The sequence below is a fragment of the Cygnus atratus genome, chromosome 1, assembly GCF_013377495.2.
Source record: "Cygnus atratus isolate AKBS03 ecotype Queensland, Australia chromosome 1, CAtr_DNAZoo_HiC_assembly, whole genome shotgun sequence".
Lineage (NCBI taxonomy): Eukaryota > Metazoa > Chordata > Aves > Anseriformes > Anatidae > Cygnus > Cygnus atratus.
This window is the reverse complement of record NC_066362.1, coordinates 165,838,355-165,855,876: the sequence shown is the minus strand read 5'-3', so window position 1 is coordinate 165,855,876 and position 17,522 is coordinate 165,838,355. Positions and strand designations below refer to the sequence as shown.

Below are 17,522 nucleotides of genomic sequence, written 5' to 3'. Positions count from 1 at the left end.
GCCATAAAGCTTGCGGCAGTCCCTGAAGGACAGGAGGGGTATTTAGGACAACTCGTATGGGCTATAAAACACAAGAGGCCACATGAGGATCCAGATCGCTGCTCTATCATCTGCTCACCCTCCCTGCCTGCCTTTCCACAGCCGCGCCAAACCAAATAATAACCGGGTTTCCACTCCCAGCGTTCAGACAGCAAAACCCTGTAAGGAGGAGGCAACCCAAAGCCAGGAGAAGAGGCAAGACAAGGGGAGCAGCTCCTCGGCCCGGGCTCAGCAGCCCCGGGGACGGGACGCGGGGTAATGGCGCCCACGGGGATTTAACGGCGGCCGGGGAGGAGCCCGGGGGGAGGTGTTGTGCTGTTCCCCGTCCCGGCTCACCTGGTGGAGGAGGAGGTTGGTGTCCGGCAGCAGATAGTGCGGGCCGGGGCACAGGCTGCTAGCAGCGCCGCTGGGCCGCTCCTCCAAGACGCTGGGGCCGCCGTCGGGGCGCGGGGGGCAGAGCGGGCAGGCGGCGGCGCCGCAGGGGATGTCGTCGCGGAGGTAGTGCTCCCGCACCACCTTCAGCACGGAACCAGCCCGGGTCCGCTTCAGGAAGGTCCGCGAGGTTAACATGGCGGCCAGCCGGCGGGCAGCCAGAAAGAGAGAGAGAGAGAGGGGGAGGGAGGGAGGAAGTAAGGAAGGAAGGGGGGGGGAAGATGGCGGAGGTCGCGTCGCCGCGGTGATGGCGTCGCGCAGCCGCGCTGAGGGGGAGGCGGGAGCGCGACCGGGAGAGCGGTTGTGGGGTCGGTGGTGCTGTGTGACGTCCGGCCGCCCTGGTGAGTCCGAGCCCACCCCTTTCTCGGTCCTCTAGAAGCGTGCACTCGGCTGTGCGTCTCGGGAGCAAAACCCGCGGCCTGTCCCCGGTGGTGCGTAAGTAGATGCGGGTGCTGAGCGAACCCCGGAACTCTGTAACGGCTCCGGACCCTATAGAGCACCCCGGTCCTACCCCCTGCCCTGGGCAGGCGTGGCCCCACCAGAGCAGGCAGCCTGGGGAACCCCTAGTGCCTCGGTTTTGGGAGGTACTCCTAAGGTACCAGACACATCAGCCCGGTAAAAACAACAGGGATGAAGTTGGGCTTCAGGGGGTGCCTTCTCTGTTTTCTCGGCCCATTCGTGTTGTGCCCCTTGTTGGGTGATGCTCTCTGATGTTTTATGGCTTGGGGTTTCCTTGAATGTTCTTCTGGCAGTGTGAGAAGCAGGTGTGCCAGCAGTACGCTTACTGAAGTCAAAGCCCTTGTTAGTATCGTTATTTTATAGTATCAAAACCCTTGTTAGTATCATATATTAAAAGACAGAGTCCTTGGGAAACCACCCTGTTTGGAACTTCTTAAAATGTCTTCCTTAAGTGAAGGAGAAATACATTACTATGATGTTGAGAAGTGTTGCTTGTTTAGTTCATTTTCATAGTGACATCATGTCTTAACTGTTTTGCTTTTTTGCAGTTGACTCTTCAGGGGGCTCGTCTCAAAATATAACTTTAAAAAGCGTTTAAAATAATAAAATGTCACGTAAAAGCTCTAAGGAAATCAGGAAAGTAAACATCTCTAGCTCCTTGGAGTCTGAAGATATTAGCTTAGAAACCACCATCCCAACCGATGATCTTTCTTCCTCTGAAGAGAGGGAAGGTACCGTGAAAGTCACGAAGCAGCTGATCGAACGGAAAGAGTTGCTTCATAATCTTCAGCTGCTTAAAATAGAATTATCTCAGAAAAACTTGATGATTGATAACTTGAAAGTAGAATATTTGACCAAGGTAAGAAATGTTATGTTTCTTTCATCATACAATCGTTTCTTGTTTCTGCTGCTTTTAGAGTGTCGTAGAAGCTTGAGTTCTCAAAAGGATGTCTCAGAACTGTGTACTGGAATCCTACTTAGCATTTTATTTGTTTATTTATTTAAAATAACAAAAGGAGGAAACAAAGGTACAGAAGATGTAACTGAGTTGTCCAAGGTGTTACACTTACAAATGGATGAATTGGGATCACGTTAGGTCTATTTAGTTTTTTCCATTTCTAAAGTAAAAGGAAAAAGACCTGTTTTCTTTTTCAGAAACAGTAAATAATTTGTCACTGATGTGAAAAAGTTAATGGGGCTTTTAAGCTGAACTTGATGTAGGCTAGAAAAAGTCCTCTAAATGTTATTGACTAATCTATTAGTGAAGATGTAGCTAAAATATGCTACATAGTAATAATAATAATAGTAGGAGATTTTGTGTACAATTTCAATTAAGATGCATGAAACTAAGAAAGGTTTTGTAAAAGCTTTGCAACATTTGTGTGAAGTCCAGGTTTACAACCTCTTGTGCGACTGGTCTTTTCACTGGTTTGTTGGCATAGGTTTAAGGCTACTTTGAAATCAGCCAAATAAGTAGCTATCTGGATGAAATAAGCAGTCATAGAACTAAGTCTTTTTAATTTGGGGCAAAATCCGTATTGTATTTTGTGAAGCCTTAGCATATTTAGCGACTTTGTTAGACAATCATCTGTGTATTTCCAGTTCTCTGCTTTTTTTAATAGTTGTAGTTCTTTAAAATAAATGTTTAGCAAAGCAATAAAAGGTAACTTATTTTCTGCATTTTATTTTCTTTAGATTGAAGAGCTGGAAGAGAAGCTTAACGATGCAATCCATCAAAAGCAGCTGTTGTCTTTACGACTGGATAGCCAGCTGGCATTACAGCAAGAAGATGCTAGGTATGACAAAGTAAAGCTAAAAACTTCAATAGTTTATTGATAGGAACTCGGATTAATTCATGCTAATGAAAAGTGATGGTTATGACTTGCAGGAATAGGATTTATTTTGCAGATTATACTAATATTTCCATTCTAAACTGTTAAGCATAAGTAAATTTTAATTCATTTCTCACTTACTGAAGTCTGCGGTTTTGACTTTATTGTTATCTGCATTCAAAATTTAATAGGAACTTGAATAAGGGATGTTTTAAAAAACTGTAAAGAGCAAAAAGAGCAAGTAGAGGGAGCAGACTTTGAATCACTGAAATTGAATTTTTTATAACTGCTCAGCCTGTATGACTTAGGAAAGGTAAGGGCTTACCCTTAACACTTCCAGGGATTGCAGGTTGGTCAGAAATGCTTCCTGTTAACGAGGCAGAAATTTACTTTTCTCCTTGCTCTTCTGAAGCATTTTGAATTAATCTATAGCTGAGAATAGACTGTCTAGCATAGCAGGCTTCCCCAGGTTACTTTGGCAATTAAATTTTTTAACACCTGCAAGTGGTCTGTGAAGGGAGAACATTACTAAACTGTCTCATGTTACAGTAAAGAATACACCAACTCAGAGGATGTGACTAATTCAAAGTCATATTCTGTAATAATCCTGGAACAGATTTAGTGCTATAAAGCCAGATCTGAGATCAGCAGACTTTCAACCAAGAGCAGCTGATTGTTGGAGAAGTGTCTCTAATTCTGTATGGCTGTTTGCACAAGGGGGAATATTTTTGTTTGCTCATAATAAATTATCTGAGAAGTGCTCCCTAAAGTACTAACGTTCAAAATATTAGTAATACTAATGGGCATAAAAAGGTTGAACTGCTTTCCTTTCTTCACTTTTTTCATTAGTTGTCTGTTACCTCAATTCTCATCCCTGTTTAACAGAATCATACACTATCTGCGGAAAATGTCTTTGTATGACTGCTTTGATGAGAAGTTTTCCTTTGAAAAAAGAATTGTCTTGTTATACTAATGATTAAATTTATGACTTCTAAAATAATTTAGAAGCTACTGCTTTTTGAAGAACAATTTAATTTGAATATGATTTGAAGAGTTACAGAAAATAAAAAAAAAGACAGTTGCTTCTGATCTAAAAAAAAAAAATAAAACTTTTGAAACATCTCTTGCTGAACATCCAGTTCTCTTGCTATACAGTACCTTGTCACTGGTGAGAATAGTGATGGCAGTGTTTTGAGTCTGGAAGTAACATTGCTTGTTTAAGCATTTGTTGTTTTTTTTTTAAGGGACCCCGATTTGTATGTACAGGGCAGAACAGGTATTTACAGGATAGAGCATGAAGGGATGGATGTGTATGGAATAGACCATAAGTATGTATAGTCTGACACTCAGAGAGACACGGGTTGAAGTTAATACAGCTTTATTTGGTGATTTATTAGTTCCTTGGATTTTTGTTTGGAAATAAATTCTGCTTTTTAACCCTTTAATTGGCAAATTAAAACTAATTCATAAATTCAAGTCAGCACATATGGAGGTTAATTGTCACTTCACAGAATCAACATAGTATTTATTGTCAGTGACTTTGGGCTACTGTCAGTACAATTTTGCTGAACTATGTGTGGGACTATGAAGCTCCTGTTTTTCTATTTATACGATGTCAGATGTGATTGTATAACCATGGTGGTGTATACTCTTGCACTAATTTCCTAATCTCACTCTAAATTTTCTCCTTTATGACACAAGCATAACTCCCTTGCTAGGATATTGTGCAGGTTTTTGACTTGTCTTACTCACTGCTTCATGTCTTCTGTTTTCAAATCAATCTTAAAGAAAACATCAAGCTCTAATGAAACAAGAAATGGAAACTATTTTATTGAGACAAAAGCAGCTGGAGGAAACAAATCATCAATTAAGAGAGAGGGCTGGAGATATCCGTCGGAGCTTACGAGGCTTGGAATTAACAGATGACTGCTATGAGAAGCTAAAGTCTCTGCCTGAAGATCAGCTTTCCATCCCTGAATATGTTTCTGTGAGTATTGTGTCCTATGTTGGCTTGGAATAGAGCTGTGAGCAGGGTCTGGTTGGGATGGCATTAACTTTCTTCATGGTAGCCTACATCTTCCTGTGTTCTGGATTTGTGGCTGAAACAGTGTTGATAACACACCAGTGTTTTGGCTGTTCCTGGTGATCCTGGTGTCAAGGCTCTCTCTTTCCCTGCTTTGACTCCCCCCTAAGGTGATCAAGCTAGGGGTGATCATGAGCTTCAGAGGAGACACAGCTGGGATAAGTGACTTAAATTGGTCAAAGGCTTGTATACATAGTGTCATGCTTGGCAACATAAACTGAAGGCAGAGGAAGAAGGTTGGGGGATGGGAGTGGTGATGGCTGCTTCAAAGGTCGCTGTCACTCAGAGACTGGCTGCGTACTGGTCTGTTTGCGGGAGGTGATGACTGTTTTTGCATTGCTTTTTTTCTTCCAAATTCCCCTTTCATTTTCTGGTATTAAACTGTGGAGAAAACTTCCCGTTCTCTCCACTGTCCTGCCTCAAGTGGCGGCAGGGAGGGTGTGAGCAAATATATGGGAATATGGCTGCTGGCCAGGCCAACCCACCACAAGCTGTAAGCTGCTTTTATTTGAAATCAAGGGGATCTACATATTGTAGAAGCCATTCTGGATGTCTAGAGTTCTTATTCTTCCTTAGCTAGAAATGAAAGACTTTTGTGCAGATGTGCATTTGGATCAATCCATTCTGGTTGGACTCCAGTAAAGAAGAGAACCTTTTAATCCCAGACTCTGATCGCTTGAAGAGTTGAACTGCTGATAAGAGAGTAACACAAATGGGGTGTTTCAATTAAATGGTGAGCAATGACACGTTGGTGATGTGGAATACAGCAGGGTGAAAATAGGAATTTGAAACTCAGCTTTGCCAGCGAGTTAGGATGGTTCTTGCAAACATCTCTTGCTTCTCTCATGCTTTCAATCTGGTGTTTTCCTGTCTGTGACTAAATGCAGAAGATAAAGAGTAGCTTAAATTATGCTTTAGTTCTGACTTTCTTGCTTTAAGAAGTTTGTTAATTCTGGATCATGGATAAATTTAGGGGAGAGGGAGCAGCATTCAGCTAGCAGTAAAAAGGCAATGTTCTCAGACTGTGGACATGCCCAGAACACCCTGGGCTCACTTTTGAGAATGCAAAGGATTTACATATGTAACTTTGATTCACCAAAGTGCTAGTATTGTACTTACCTATAGAGGTAGTTATTAAGGAAAGTGTAATTAACATGATTTTAAAAAGCTTAGTGTGCTAGTTGAGTTATAAATACTGTGTGAGTGAGCTCTCTTGTTGGATGGAAGTCATCATACACTGTGTTCTAGACTTGTACAGAGAAATAAAGCCTATCATCCTTAGCCAAAGATGTTCTTGGGAACATCTCTTTCAGAAGTTCCAAAACTTGGACTTCTGAAAGTACTAGGAAAATTTTAAGGCTCTGAGTGATAAACAAAAATGCTTAGGTTGGAGCCTACTAGGTTACTACCCCCTAACTGTCTCTTCCACCCCTTATCCTTTATATAAAGTATTTGAAGATTGTTTGTTTTGTTGATTCCTGCACTACCATGGTTGACAAAACAGACCTTAAACAGAAACTGAACTCCATGTCAGCTTGCTTGAAATTGGTGTGCAGGAAGCTCCCCTACTTCAGGAACTGATTGACAGGCAGTTTAAAAGCCTGTGTAGCTGAGCAAGACAGGCATCAGGAATTAATGGCCTTGTCAACTGCTTTAAGTGAAGCTGTCACAGTATGATTAAAGTGCTTGGATTGTGTTTGTGAGTAGAAGGGGGTTCTCAAAAAGCTGTGAAGTGAGAGTGGTGAGTAAGAGCCACCTTCTACCCCAGTCTACCTTCTACCTTTATTTTCCTTTTGCATTCAACGAAGTGCTTGGTGACCCAGACTCCACTTCACTGAAGCCTCTTTCCTCCTTACACATATGTCATTTGGTTCTTTTGAAGAACTGCTGGTCTTGGTCTTTTTTTTTTTTTTTTTTTCCCCTCCTCCCAGGAGAAGATATTCTAAAGATATACTGTAGTAAGATGCTGTTTTCTGCTTGTTCTCCCAACTTTTTTCACAACGGGATCAGCGTGAACCTGAGCGTACCACTTAAGCTCAGGGCTTGCTTATCATTACTTTGACTTATTCAGCTGATACGGACACTGGGAGGGTACAAAGATGTTTTACGTGGCCTGTCTATGCATCCATTTGACTCCTGGAGGCTAGGGAAGGATGTTGAGAAGGAAGTGATTTCTTCTGACGCTCTTGTCAGCTTTGCTCACCTAAGGAAGAACTGTGTGTTACTCAGGCAGATAAAATGTCTGGATGCAGATTTATGCGCAGACCAATAGTATAGCCTATTGATATTAGGGTAAACTTCTCTTGGCAAGAAAGGGCTCTGCTTAGAGAAAATTTGAGCAAGAAATCTCCGGACTTGAAGATGAGAACTTTTTTCTATTTATCAGCATTAAAATACTGCCTTCTAATTCTTCAGGATGCAAGCAAATTTATATACCATGCATATACTTGATTTGCAACAGGGACAAACAACAGGAGTACAGTTTAAAATACAGATATTGCAAACTTAAAATACTAGAATTAAAACAAATGTAAGATGTTTTTCTCTTTTCTTCCACAAAGGGGTGCAATAGTGACATGTTAGATCTAAGGCTAAGCAATGTTCATCCTGGATGACGATGACAAATTTAAGGTGATAACAAATGACAAGTATTTTAAGTACCTTTCTTTCTTATTGTTGTTTTTGTTAGTTTGTTTTGAACTTGTATGTAAAAACTTAGATTTTTTTCATCACTTTTGAAAATTAGTTTAAAGAAATGGCATGTGAAACTTTAAAGCACTTCAGGGCACTGAACTGGTGCTTGGCAGCTGAATCACTTAACGTTCTCAATGAAGTTGTGAGCATTTTATGTACTCATCTGTGTTTTAAAAAAAATTGTTTAAATGAGTCAGTCTGCAGTTATGTCTCAGTTGTTCAGTTTTAAGTAGGCTAGAAAGGTAAGTAAAAGCTACGTTTTCCTTCTGAATCCTGAAGGGGGAAAAAAGTTGTTAAAAATGGTTTCTTCTTATTCAGATTGGTTTGATTTTAATCACTGCGTCTTTTGTTTGTATCATTTTTGCTGCCTACAGCTGACCTGATCTCTTCTTTTAGAAGGTGCTTAACTGTAACATCTGCTTTCATGTAACTTCATTTGACAGGTGGCAAATCTTCCCTTCTTTTGCACCCACCAATTTGTAGCCAAACTAGCTGTTGTGGTGTAACCCAGCAGGCAACTAAGCACAACACAGCTGCTCACTCAGTAATCCACTGTCCTGCCCAAGTTGAATGGGGGGGACAACCAGAGGGTTTTGTTTTTTTTTAAAAAGTAAAACTCATGGGTTGAGATAAAGACAGTTTAATAGGACAGAAAAGGGAGGGAAAATAATGGTAATAATTATGATAAGGAATGCACAAAACAAGTGATGCACAATGCGGTTGCTCACCACCCACTGACCAATAGTGCCCAGCCAGACCCTGAGCAGCCTCCCCCAGCCAACTCCCTCCAGCTCCTTCCAGCATGCAGCTGTGTGGTATGGGACATCCCTTTGGCCAGTTTGGGCTAGCTGTCTTGCCTGTGTCCTCTCCCAGTTTCTGGTGCACCCCCAGCTTCCTCACTGGCAGGGCAGTGTGAGGAGCTGGAAAGTCCTTGGCTCTGTGCAGTCACTGCTCTGCAACAACTAAACATCAGTGTGTTATCAGCATTGTTCTCATTCTATATCCAAACCACAGCACCATACCAGCTGTGTAACAGGATGAAAATTAACTCTATCCTAGCTGAAACCAGGACATTAGGTTTCCATAAAGTTTTTTTTTTTTAAGTGCTTTTATTGGTGATAACAAAGCTTTTTAAGAAAAATAATTTTAAAATTTTATAATCGGTTTTGGGAGGGGCAGGGGGGAGGTTTGCTTGAAATTCAGTGCACAACTTCAGATACAATCAGACTAATTCTGAAAGAATCCGGACAGATGGAAGCTGTAGTTAAATTGTACATGCTTACTTCATTGCATGCACATTTCTAAAGCATTTTTGTAAGGATGTAATTGAAGCCTGGAGTAGGTCAGAAAGAAGCCACAAAACTAACTTCACTGTTTAATTTCATGTGAACCTGTTAGAAGCAATGTGACTTCACAGACACATGAAAAAATACTCTTTAAATATTGTAGGACTAGAATACTGCATGAATAAAATAGTAATGAAACAATAAAGCAAGAAAATTAAGTTAGTTCACTTAAAATGAAAATACAACTTGTAGTAGAACTGTGGCATGTGACAGTTGAATTTGTCATTTGAAATATTTGGAACACGAAGAAAGTTGTCATACCATATCTTGGGTTAAATTGAATTATAGTTTTAAAAATCTATCACTTAGGAGGAAAATTAAGGATGTAAGTAAACAGCCATAACGAATTGAAAATCCCTTGGACACTTCTCATTATCTCCTGCTAATTACAGCGCAATGGAGGCCATCCTTCCTTCATGGAAATGTTTGATTGTTCTTGAACACTGACTTTATCTACACTTTTTCACTTGCATTTCTTATTTATGCATATATAAAATAAAATATTAATGGGGGGAGGGGGCACAGTAGTTTTTGCCTGAAAATGCAAAGTAATCTATTCGTCCCCCTAAATCCCTAAATAAACATTTTAAGGTAGGAAGTTAATCTAGAAGTTGTAGTGGGGAGGGGAGTACTAAGTACTGCCATAAACACAAAGAAGAAAGAGCCTTTTCCTATGTTTTTTATTGTTAACTGTGTTTTTACTACTGACTTTTCTTGTGTCTGTTCTCGTTCAGTAGAAGTGTTCTGGGAAATCTTTATAAATCTGACACTTTTTTTTTTATCAGAGGCTACGCTTATGATGGGGGTGGGGTGGGGTGGGGTGCGATAAGGAAGGAGTATATGTTAAGCAGGTTTTAAAAAAATCCTTTTATAAGACTTTCCAGTGCCAATTGTGCAGGGGCGCATTTGTGTTTATGCCGGAAGTATTTATACTGTTGTATGAGGGTTTTTATCTTCCAAAATGTATTGTATAGTAAGCCTAGAATTATAACTGTAATTCTCGGACATATCCCCTTGGAATAGGGTAAAATCCACATCCCCAGTCTTGGGATGTGTTAGCTAATTTCAGTCTAAGTTTCTTCAAGCCTCCCCTTTTCTGTCTTCAGCTGTGGGGTTTTGCCACAGTGTTGGTGAGCTGGTTTAGGCAGCTGGTTGGATTGTAAAGCAGCTTTTGTTGCTATTTGGATGGTGCGAGGGGGTGTTTTTGGGGGCAGGGGTGCTGAGAATTAACTGTGTTTGGTTTAGGTAGGATATAGTTCTACAGAAGCTGAAACCAAACTTTCCAGTCATTTCCTTCAGGATTCATCTCACAAAACCCAAATGGACTGGTAGTGTAGTTTCATGATGCAGCTGAACCCACAGAGCACCACGTTCCTGCTGGAAGTGTGTGGGTGGTGGTGGTGTGGTCAGACTTCTGGTGGTGTGCTGTGCTCACTTCTGTGCTTGCTCTTGTGTTTTTTCTTGGTGTACAGGGAGCAGATTGAACACACTGAACAGGCAGAAAACAAAGCTCATCTCTCTCCTTGGCTTCAAACCCCATAAAAAAATGTATATTGTCTCAGGAGGGTTAGCAAATTAAGCTGGTTTACTGCTAATCAAATAGGCTTTGGAATTGGCACAAGTAGAGGGGGCAACCATGTGCTCCCCTTCCAGCTGTATTTTTTTTTTTTTTTTTTTACTTGGTCAGCATGGTGGTTTTACTCGGGTGGGCGGCCGAGCTCCACCACAACCGCTCTCTCACTCCCCCTCCTCAAAGAGGAATGGGGAGAAAATAAGATGAAAAGGGCTCAAAGGTTGGGATGAGGATGAGGAGATGGCACAGTAATTATCGTGACGGGCAAAACAGACTCAGCATAGGGAGATAGTAAGATTTACTGCCTATTACTAACAAGCTAGAGAAGTGAGAAACAAAGGAAAGAAACCAAAAGCACCTTCCCCCCCATTCACCCTCTTCCACCTCCTCCCCCCGAGTGGCACGGGGGAATGGGGGTTACGGTCAGTCTATAGCACTTCTTCTCTGCTGCTCCTTCTCGGTCACTCTTGTCCCCTGTGCTGTGGGGTCCCTCCCACAGGATGCAGTCCTTGCTGAACTGATCTGGCATGGGCTTCCCACTGGCAGCAGCTCTTCAAGAACTGCTCCAGATATGGGTCCGTACCACGGGGTCTATCCCTCAGGAGCGAATTGCTCCAGCCTGGGTCCCCCACGGGCAGCAGCTCCTGCCCGGTCACCTGCTCCTGCGTGGTCTCCTCTCCACGGGCTACAGGTCCGGCCCGGAATCTGCTCCGGCAGGGGTCTTTCACAGGCTGCAGTCTGTCGGTGCAGGTCCACCTGCTCCACCGTGGTCTCCTCCACGGGCTGCAGGGTGGAACCCTGCTCCACTGTGGAACTCCATGGGCTGCAGGGGGACAGCCTGCTTCACCATGGTCCTCACCACAGGCCGCAGGGGACTTCTGCTCCGGCGCCTCAAGCACCTCTCCCTGTCCTTCTTCGCTGACCTTGGCGCCTGCAAGGCTGTTCCTCACTCCTCTCACTCTCCCAGCTGCTGTGTGGCGCAGCGTTTTTTTTTCCCTGTTTTAAATATGCTCTCACAGAGGTGCAAACAACATCACTTATTGGCTCGGCTCTGGTCAGCAGTGGGGCCCTTACCAAACATGGGGCAGCTTCTAGATCCTTCTCACAGAAGCCACCCCTGTGGCCTCCCTGCTACCAAAACCTTGCCACATAAACCCACTACAGTCAGCCAGACTGGGCACTGCCTCCATTGAACAAAAATGTATATCTTTACCTTTATTCTTTTTTTTTTTTTTCTAAGTGCCAAGCACAAATTGATTATTTCTTAGCTGCTTTTTTCAAAGGCTGAAGAAAGTCACTGTCTGTAGTTTAACCCCCCAACCCAGGTTCCTGGTATGCACTATTTTATGAATTATTGGCACAAAATATTGAGCTGATTTGTTTTGGAGATTGTAATACTGCAATTTTGTCAGTCTGAATTTTAAATATATTTTTTTTTCTTTTAGATTCGTTTCTACGAAGTAGTCCATTCCTTGAGAAAAGAGCTAAGTGACCTACAGGTGAAAAAGGAGACCCTAACAGAAGAACTAAGTGGGTACAAATCCCAACTGAAGTGTGTGACGGAGGTCTGTGTACTTTAATTTATATCAATTAAGAAACTGTGTAAATATATATACTTGTATGTGTCATAGAATCATGGGTACACACATCTCTCTACAGATAGTACTACATATAAACTTGCTCTCCAAATCATGTATATGATACAAAAGTTTTTTGGATAGAAGTTAGTTTGGGGGATGGATAGAGAGCAAAAGTGCTGTCTATGTGCTTGTATAACAGTTAATTTTATATTATTGCTACCCTGCAAGATCTACTTACAAGCTTACTGCTGTTAAGGTGTAAGACATAGCTCTTACCAGTTTTGTCATGCTCTTTGATGGTAAAGTTCAAATAGGTGAAGCTGAGACAGCAGATTTATCCATGAGTAGTCAAAGACACAAATGATCAGCATATTGTTTTCAACATGATGGTCCTGTTAAGAATTTGCTTCACCTTCTGTTTTCACAATATATAAATAACATTTTTTTGCATTCTTTGGTGCTACATCTTCTCTGTTATGCTCTTCATATATTTTTGTTTTCTAATTTATCTTTCTACTAAACAGACAATTTGATTTTGGGTAAGATAAATATCTATAGTAGAGCAAAGTTATCTAGGTATATTTAGGCTTTGTTTTCAGACTAAAGAAGTTGAAACAATATAAGGAGAAAGCTGTTTTTTAAGATATTTATAAATACTAATAATGTCCTTATACAGCTAGGATGTTGATTAGTTTTGTATTGTAGCTTAGTTCTGCATAAATCTGGAGCTTCAGCTACCCAGACTATATTTATCTAAATCATGGCTGACAGGGAATTAAATGCCACTGTCATTTCATTACTTCTGAAATTATTCTTCAGTTACCACATCTTTTTTTCTTTTTTTTTCCTTTGAAATTTACTTATGGAATAATCAAGTGTAAAGAGACGGTAAATCATGCAGGGTTGTCCTGTGAAAATGGTGTTTTCATTTTTCTTCTTGATTGAATTTGGCAAAAAAAAGTCAATAAAATTTTTGCATTTATATGCTTCAGCATTAGTTTGTGCTCATCTCTGATCATATTTGAAATCAGATTAATGATGTTGACTTTGATTTACAAGGGCACTTTCATTCACTGTACACTTAATGTGCCCTGACTTAGTAAATTCTATAGGAGTATTTCATACTTGCGAGATTTAGACACAGACACAGATTTCTAGGTTGGAAGAGACCTCAAGATCATCGAGTCCAACCTCCGACCTAACACTAAGTACTCCACTAAACCATATCGCTAAGCTCTACATCTAAACGTCTTTTAAAGACCTCCAGGGATGGTGACTCCACCACCTCCCTGGGCAGCCCATTCCAATGCTTAATAACCCTTTCAGTAAAGAAGTACTTCCTAACATCCAACCTAAAACTCCCCTGTCGCAACTTTTGCCCATTCCCCCTCGTCCTGTCACCAGGCACGTGGGAGAACAGACCAACCCTCACCTCACTACAGCCTCCTTTAAGGTAACTGTAGAGAGCGATAAGGTCGCCCCTGAGCCTCCTCTTCTCCAGGCTGAACAAGCCCAGCTCCCTCAGCCGCTCCTCGTAAGACTTGTTCTCCAGACCCCTCACCAGCTTGGTCGCCCTTCTCTGGACTCGCTCGAGCACGTCCATGTCCTTCCTGTAGCGAGGGGCCCAAAACTGAACACAGTACTCGAGGTGCGGCCTCACCAGAGCCGAGTACAGGGGCACAATCACTTCCCTAGACCTGCTGGCCACACTGCTTCTTATACAGGCCAGGATGCTGTTGGCCTTCTTGGCCACCTGAGCACACTGCTGGCTCATATTCAGCCGACTATCAACCAGTACTCCCAGGTACTTCTCGGCCAGGCAGCTTTCCAACCACTCATCTCCCAGCCTGTAGCTCTGCTTGGGGTTGTTGCGCCCCAGGTGCAGGACCCAGCACTTGGCCTTGTTGAACTTCATACAGTTGACCTCAGCCCATCGGTCCAGCCTATCCAGATCCTCCTGCAGAGCCTTCCTGCCCTCGAGCAGATCGACACACGCACTTAGCTTGGTGTCATCTGCAAACTTACTGAGGGTGCACTGGACGCCCTCATCCAGATCACCGATAAAGATATTAAAGAGGACCGGCCCCAGTACCGAGTCCTGGGGGACACCACTTGTGACCAGCCTCCAACCAGATTTGACTCCATTCACCACAACTCTCTGGGCCCGGCTATCCAGCCAGTTTCTAACCCAGTGAAGCGTATTTTAGTTGACATCCATGTTAATTTTTGCTGCAGCGATTAAATGCAGTAGTAGGTGATTAAAATTGTGCTAGAAAACACAGTTGTTACAGACCTTTGGTACAGACCTTTCTTTAATGTGGACGTTTCTCTGTTTTTTGTTGTGTTTTTTTTAACCACACGATGGCACTATCCACCTTTCCCACTGATTTATTTTTCAAACATTGAAGTTTACTGTAATTTTCTTCTGATGCTGATGAGAAAGCACTAGACCTTACTTGTGTTAAATTGAGGTGGTTGTTTTTGCTTATACACCATTTACATAATCATTCTTAAACTGGGAGATAATTAGTGAGATTAAGTACCTTGTTTAAAAAAAAAAAGAAAATCAGAAAAGAGATCCAGATGTTGAAATGTCACAAGTTTTACAGTTACTAATAAAAATAAGTCTTTAGGACTCATTTCCTTTTCTCTGAAATCTCATTTCCTAGGTTTCAGATAAGATCACTTAGTACATGTGGAATAACTTGTAGGGTTGAGTTTAACGTAAAGTTTTTCCCCTGTCCATTATGTGTAGAGGTGACATGTTTTGGAATTTTAATGAATGTGGCCTGATAATTGTATTTTATGTACGGAGAGACACGAGTCTCGGTATTTTGCTTCTAGCAAGTTCAGATTTGACCCAACGATGAATATCACCGTAACAAGGTACCTCAGTTTGTTTCCTACAAGGCAAGAGGAGCATCAAAATGTGAGGGTACTTTAGAATCTCTAACATACTTAGTACACTAAAGCTAATATACATCAGCATTTTTTGCAGCATACAAATAAATGGTTTCAATGTGTACTGTTAGGGTTAACTTTGTCACTTGAACTTCTTTGATACGGTCAGGCGTCACTACGAGGAAATATATCAACAGGAAATACAACACAGTTTCATTCAGTTTTATTTAATCTCTTGCACCCTTTTACTACTTTTGTGTAATAATCATTCTTTATTTCCAATTGCATGAAATACAGTTGCTGAAGTTCTTTGCCTATGATTAAAAAAACTTTACGCTCTTTGAATGCTTCCTCTGGTTTCCTGTCCGATGTTTCTTACCGCTTAAGTTTTCTCTGACAGTTGTATTTCTTTTATCTATGCTACTCACAAACTGAAACCAGACACTTTGTTAAAAACTTCTTTAAGAAACTACAAATGCAGATTTTTGAAATACAATCATCACTGAAGTTGATCTTTTTTTTTTCCTGTAAGAATAAACCGCTTCCTATAAGGTATTCCCTTTTTGTTTTCAGTATTGCAAATGATTATGGCTCTTCCTAAGTAGTTTCACCTTCCTTTTTTCCCCTTTGTAGAAACATGGAAAGGAACTAAAATATGTGCATATCTCCAATCTTTATTAACTAGAAATAGTCTTGGGCAAAGAGGAGCTTGCTGGCTTTTCTGGCTGTTCACGGAAACACTAGATCTGCATAAGTTTTATATTTGTAGATATTCACTCAGAAACAAAGACATAAGAAATATGAGAAAATTAGCTATAGACTCACAGGAAATCTATCTAGCCAGTACAGAATTGAGGAGGTGGGTTATCAGGGAGTGTAGTAATACGATGAGGAGTAATGGCTTAAACTAAAAGAGGGGAGATTAAGTAAAAAATACCTTTCATATCTACTCTAAAAGGGTGGCAAGGCACTGGCACAGGTTGCCCAGAGAAGCTGTGGATTCCCCATCCCTGGAAGTGTTCAAGGCCAGGCTGGATGGGGCTTTGAGCAACCTGGTCTGGTGGGAGGTGTTCCTGCCTATGACAGGGGGGTTGGAGCTGGATGAGTTGCTTAGGAAGGAGCTTATTTGGCACAACAGATGTAGCCTTACACAAAAATGAGTACTGGGAAACTCAGTACAGTTACCTGGTGTTACAGCCACTCAGCCAACTGAGCTTGTAAGTCTCCAGCTGCACTAGCTGGGAACCTTGCTTCTGTGAAAACTAAATTGTCATTGTAGCCTTGTAAAAGACCTAATTGACAAATCTGCATCTTCTTTCTCCATAGGCAATTTCATAAAATAATGTGTACTAGAAAAAAATTATTTCTGATTTCAGGCTACAAAAGGCATCTTTTAAGTATTTATCACCTGCGTTTGTGCCCTTAGGTATATGAAAACATACTCTCCTTGCTCGGAAGGGGCTGGAGGTCTTAAGTGTTTATCAGCCTCTGTTAACACTCATTTAATTCCCCATATGCAGAGCAGTAAGAGCAAGAAACTTACGACTTTGCTACAGAGTTTTCTTGTTGATTGTCTGTCACTGCTCTCAGTTAGCACTTAATCAAAGCCTGCTCAATCTGTAGCACAGACCCAGTAGGGTGGCGAGCTGCTTCTGAGGACTGGTAGCGAAAGAAAGGAGTTTGAAGACTGTTTTCTAGCACTGCAACATAATCTGATAAACACATCTGGTGTCAAAAGATCTTTGCCTCTATTTTCTGTTTTTAAAGTGATTGATATTTAAAGTGATTGAAGTAGTTCAGCAGTACTACCACTTTGTTGATGGCTGTCTTTATATAATCATTGCATCTTGTGATTTAGATTGGTACAATTCCCTTGGTTCCAGGTTCAGCAGCAACAGTCCTGGCGGGAGGCGGTGGAACTTGTAAAAGTGCTGTTCTTGTATTTAAGTGCTGATGGCTCTCTTATCAGATGTATAGGACAGACTTCTTTCAGTTCTCCTTTTACAGTGCTCAGTACTTCAAGTATGAATGACGTTGGCATTGCCACCTTTGGAGGTACAGGTAGAAAAAGAAAGTCCAAGTATAGAGCTAGATTACCAGGAGCTTGCCAGAAATGAAACCAACTTCTGATGTGGGTGTTGCCATGCTGAACAGCAGCCTACTATTTTCAGAGTCATTTGATTCCAGAGTGGTTAGAGCCTTTACTCAAACTGGTGTAATTTACTTCTCTGTCTCTCCCTCTCTCTCAAGACTGAGAGTCCAAGAAGGAAATTCTACTTTTCTTTGTAGCTCTAGAAGATGAAGTATTGCTTTCTTCATTTTGGCTGCGAGTTTCTTGGCAATGTTTTCCAGGAATTCAGTCTTGATACAATTTTATCAGGTCTTCCTTTCCGTAGCTATAACCCTTTTTCTGTAAAGTTGCCTTCTGGACTTGTAATCAAATTTATAGTTTGACGGTTATCGAAAAGCTTTGGGTAGCTGAAAGACAAAGTTGGGTGTATGTAGGCCAAAGGTCTTTTCTAAGACCTTGTCTCTGAATTGGGATTAGTAGCTGTCAGGTTTTGCTAGACAGATCTTATAATT

At 41.5% G+C, this 17,522-nt stretch overlaps 2 protein-coding genes across 4 annotated transcripts in view; one reads left to right on the top strand and one right to left on the bottom strand.

The window, feature by feature from the left end:
• Positions 1 to 715, bottom strand: part of DIS3 (DIS3 homolog, exosome endoribonuclease and 3'-5' exoribonuclease) — a 30,701-nt gene extending 29,986 nt beyond the window's left edge. The window contains exon 1 of the mRNA XM_035561223.2: positions 376 to 715. Within this exon, the coding sequence (XP_035417116.1) occupies positions 376 to 609 (234 nt within the window). The 5' untranslated portion in view covers positions 610 to 715. The remainder of the gene's footprint in view (positions 1 to 375) is intronic.
• Positions 685 to 17,522, top strand: part of PIBF1 (progesterone immunomodulatory binding factor 1) — a 126,808-nt gene continuing 109,970 nt past the window's right edge. The window contains exons 1-5 of one of the 3 annotated variants that reach the window (XM_035561224.2): positions 685 to 812; positions 1,479 to 1,789; positions 2,626 to 2,726; positions 4,551 to 4,749; positions 11,904 to 12,023. In XM_035561224.2, coding sequence (XP_035417117.1) covers positions 1,538 to 1,789; positions 2,626 to 2,726; positions 4,551 to 4,749; positions 11,904 to 12,023 — 672 coding nt within the window. In that variant the 5' untranslated portion in view covers positions 685 to 812; positions 1,479 to 1,537. Of the gene's footprint in view, positions 907 to 1,478; positions 1,790 to 2,625; positions 2,727 to 4,550; positions 4,750 to 11,903; positions 12,024 to 17,522 lie in introns of all 3 variants that reach the window. The other 2 variants (XM_035561227.2, XM_035561225.2) reach the window with 2 other exon arrangements.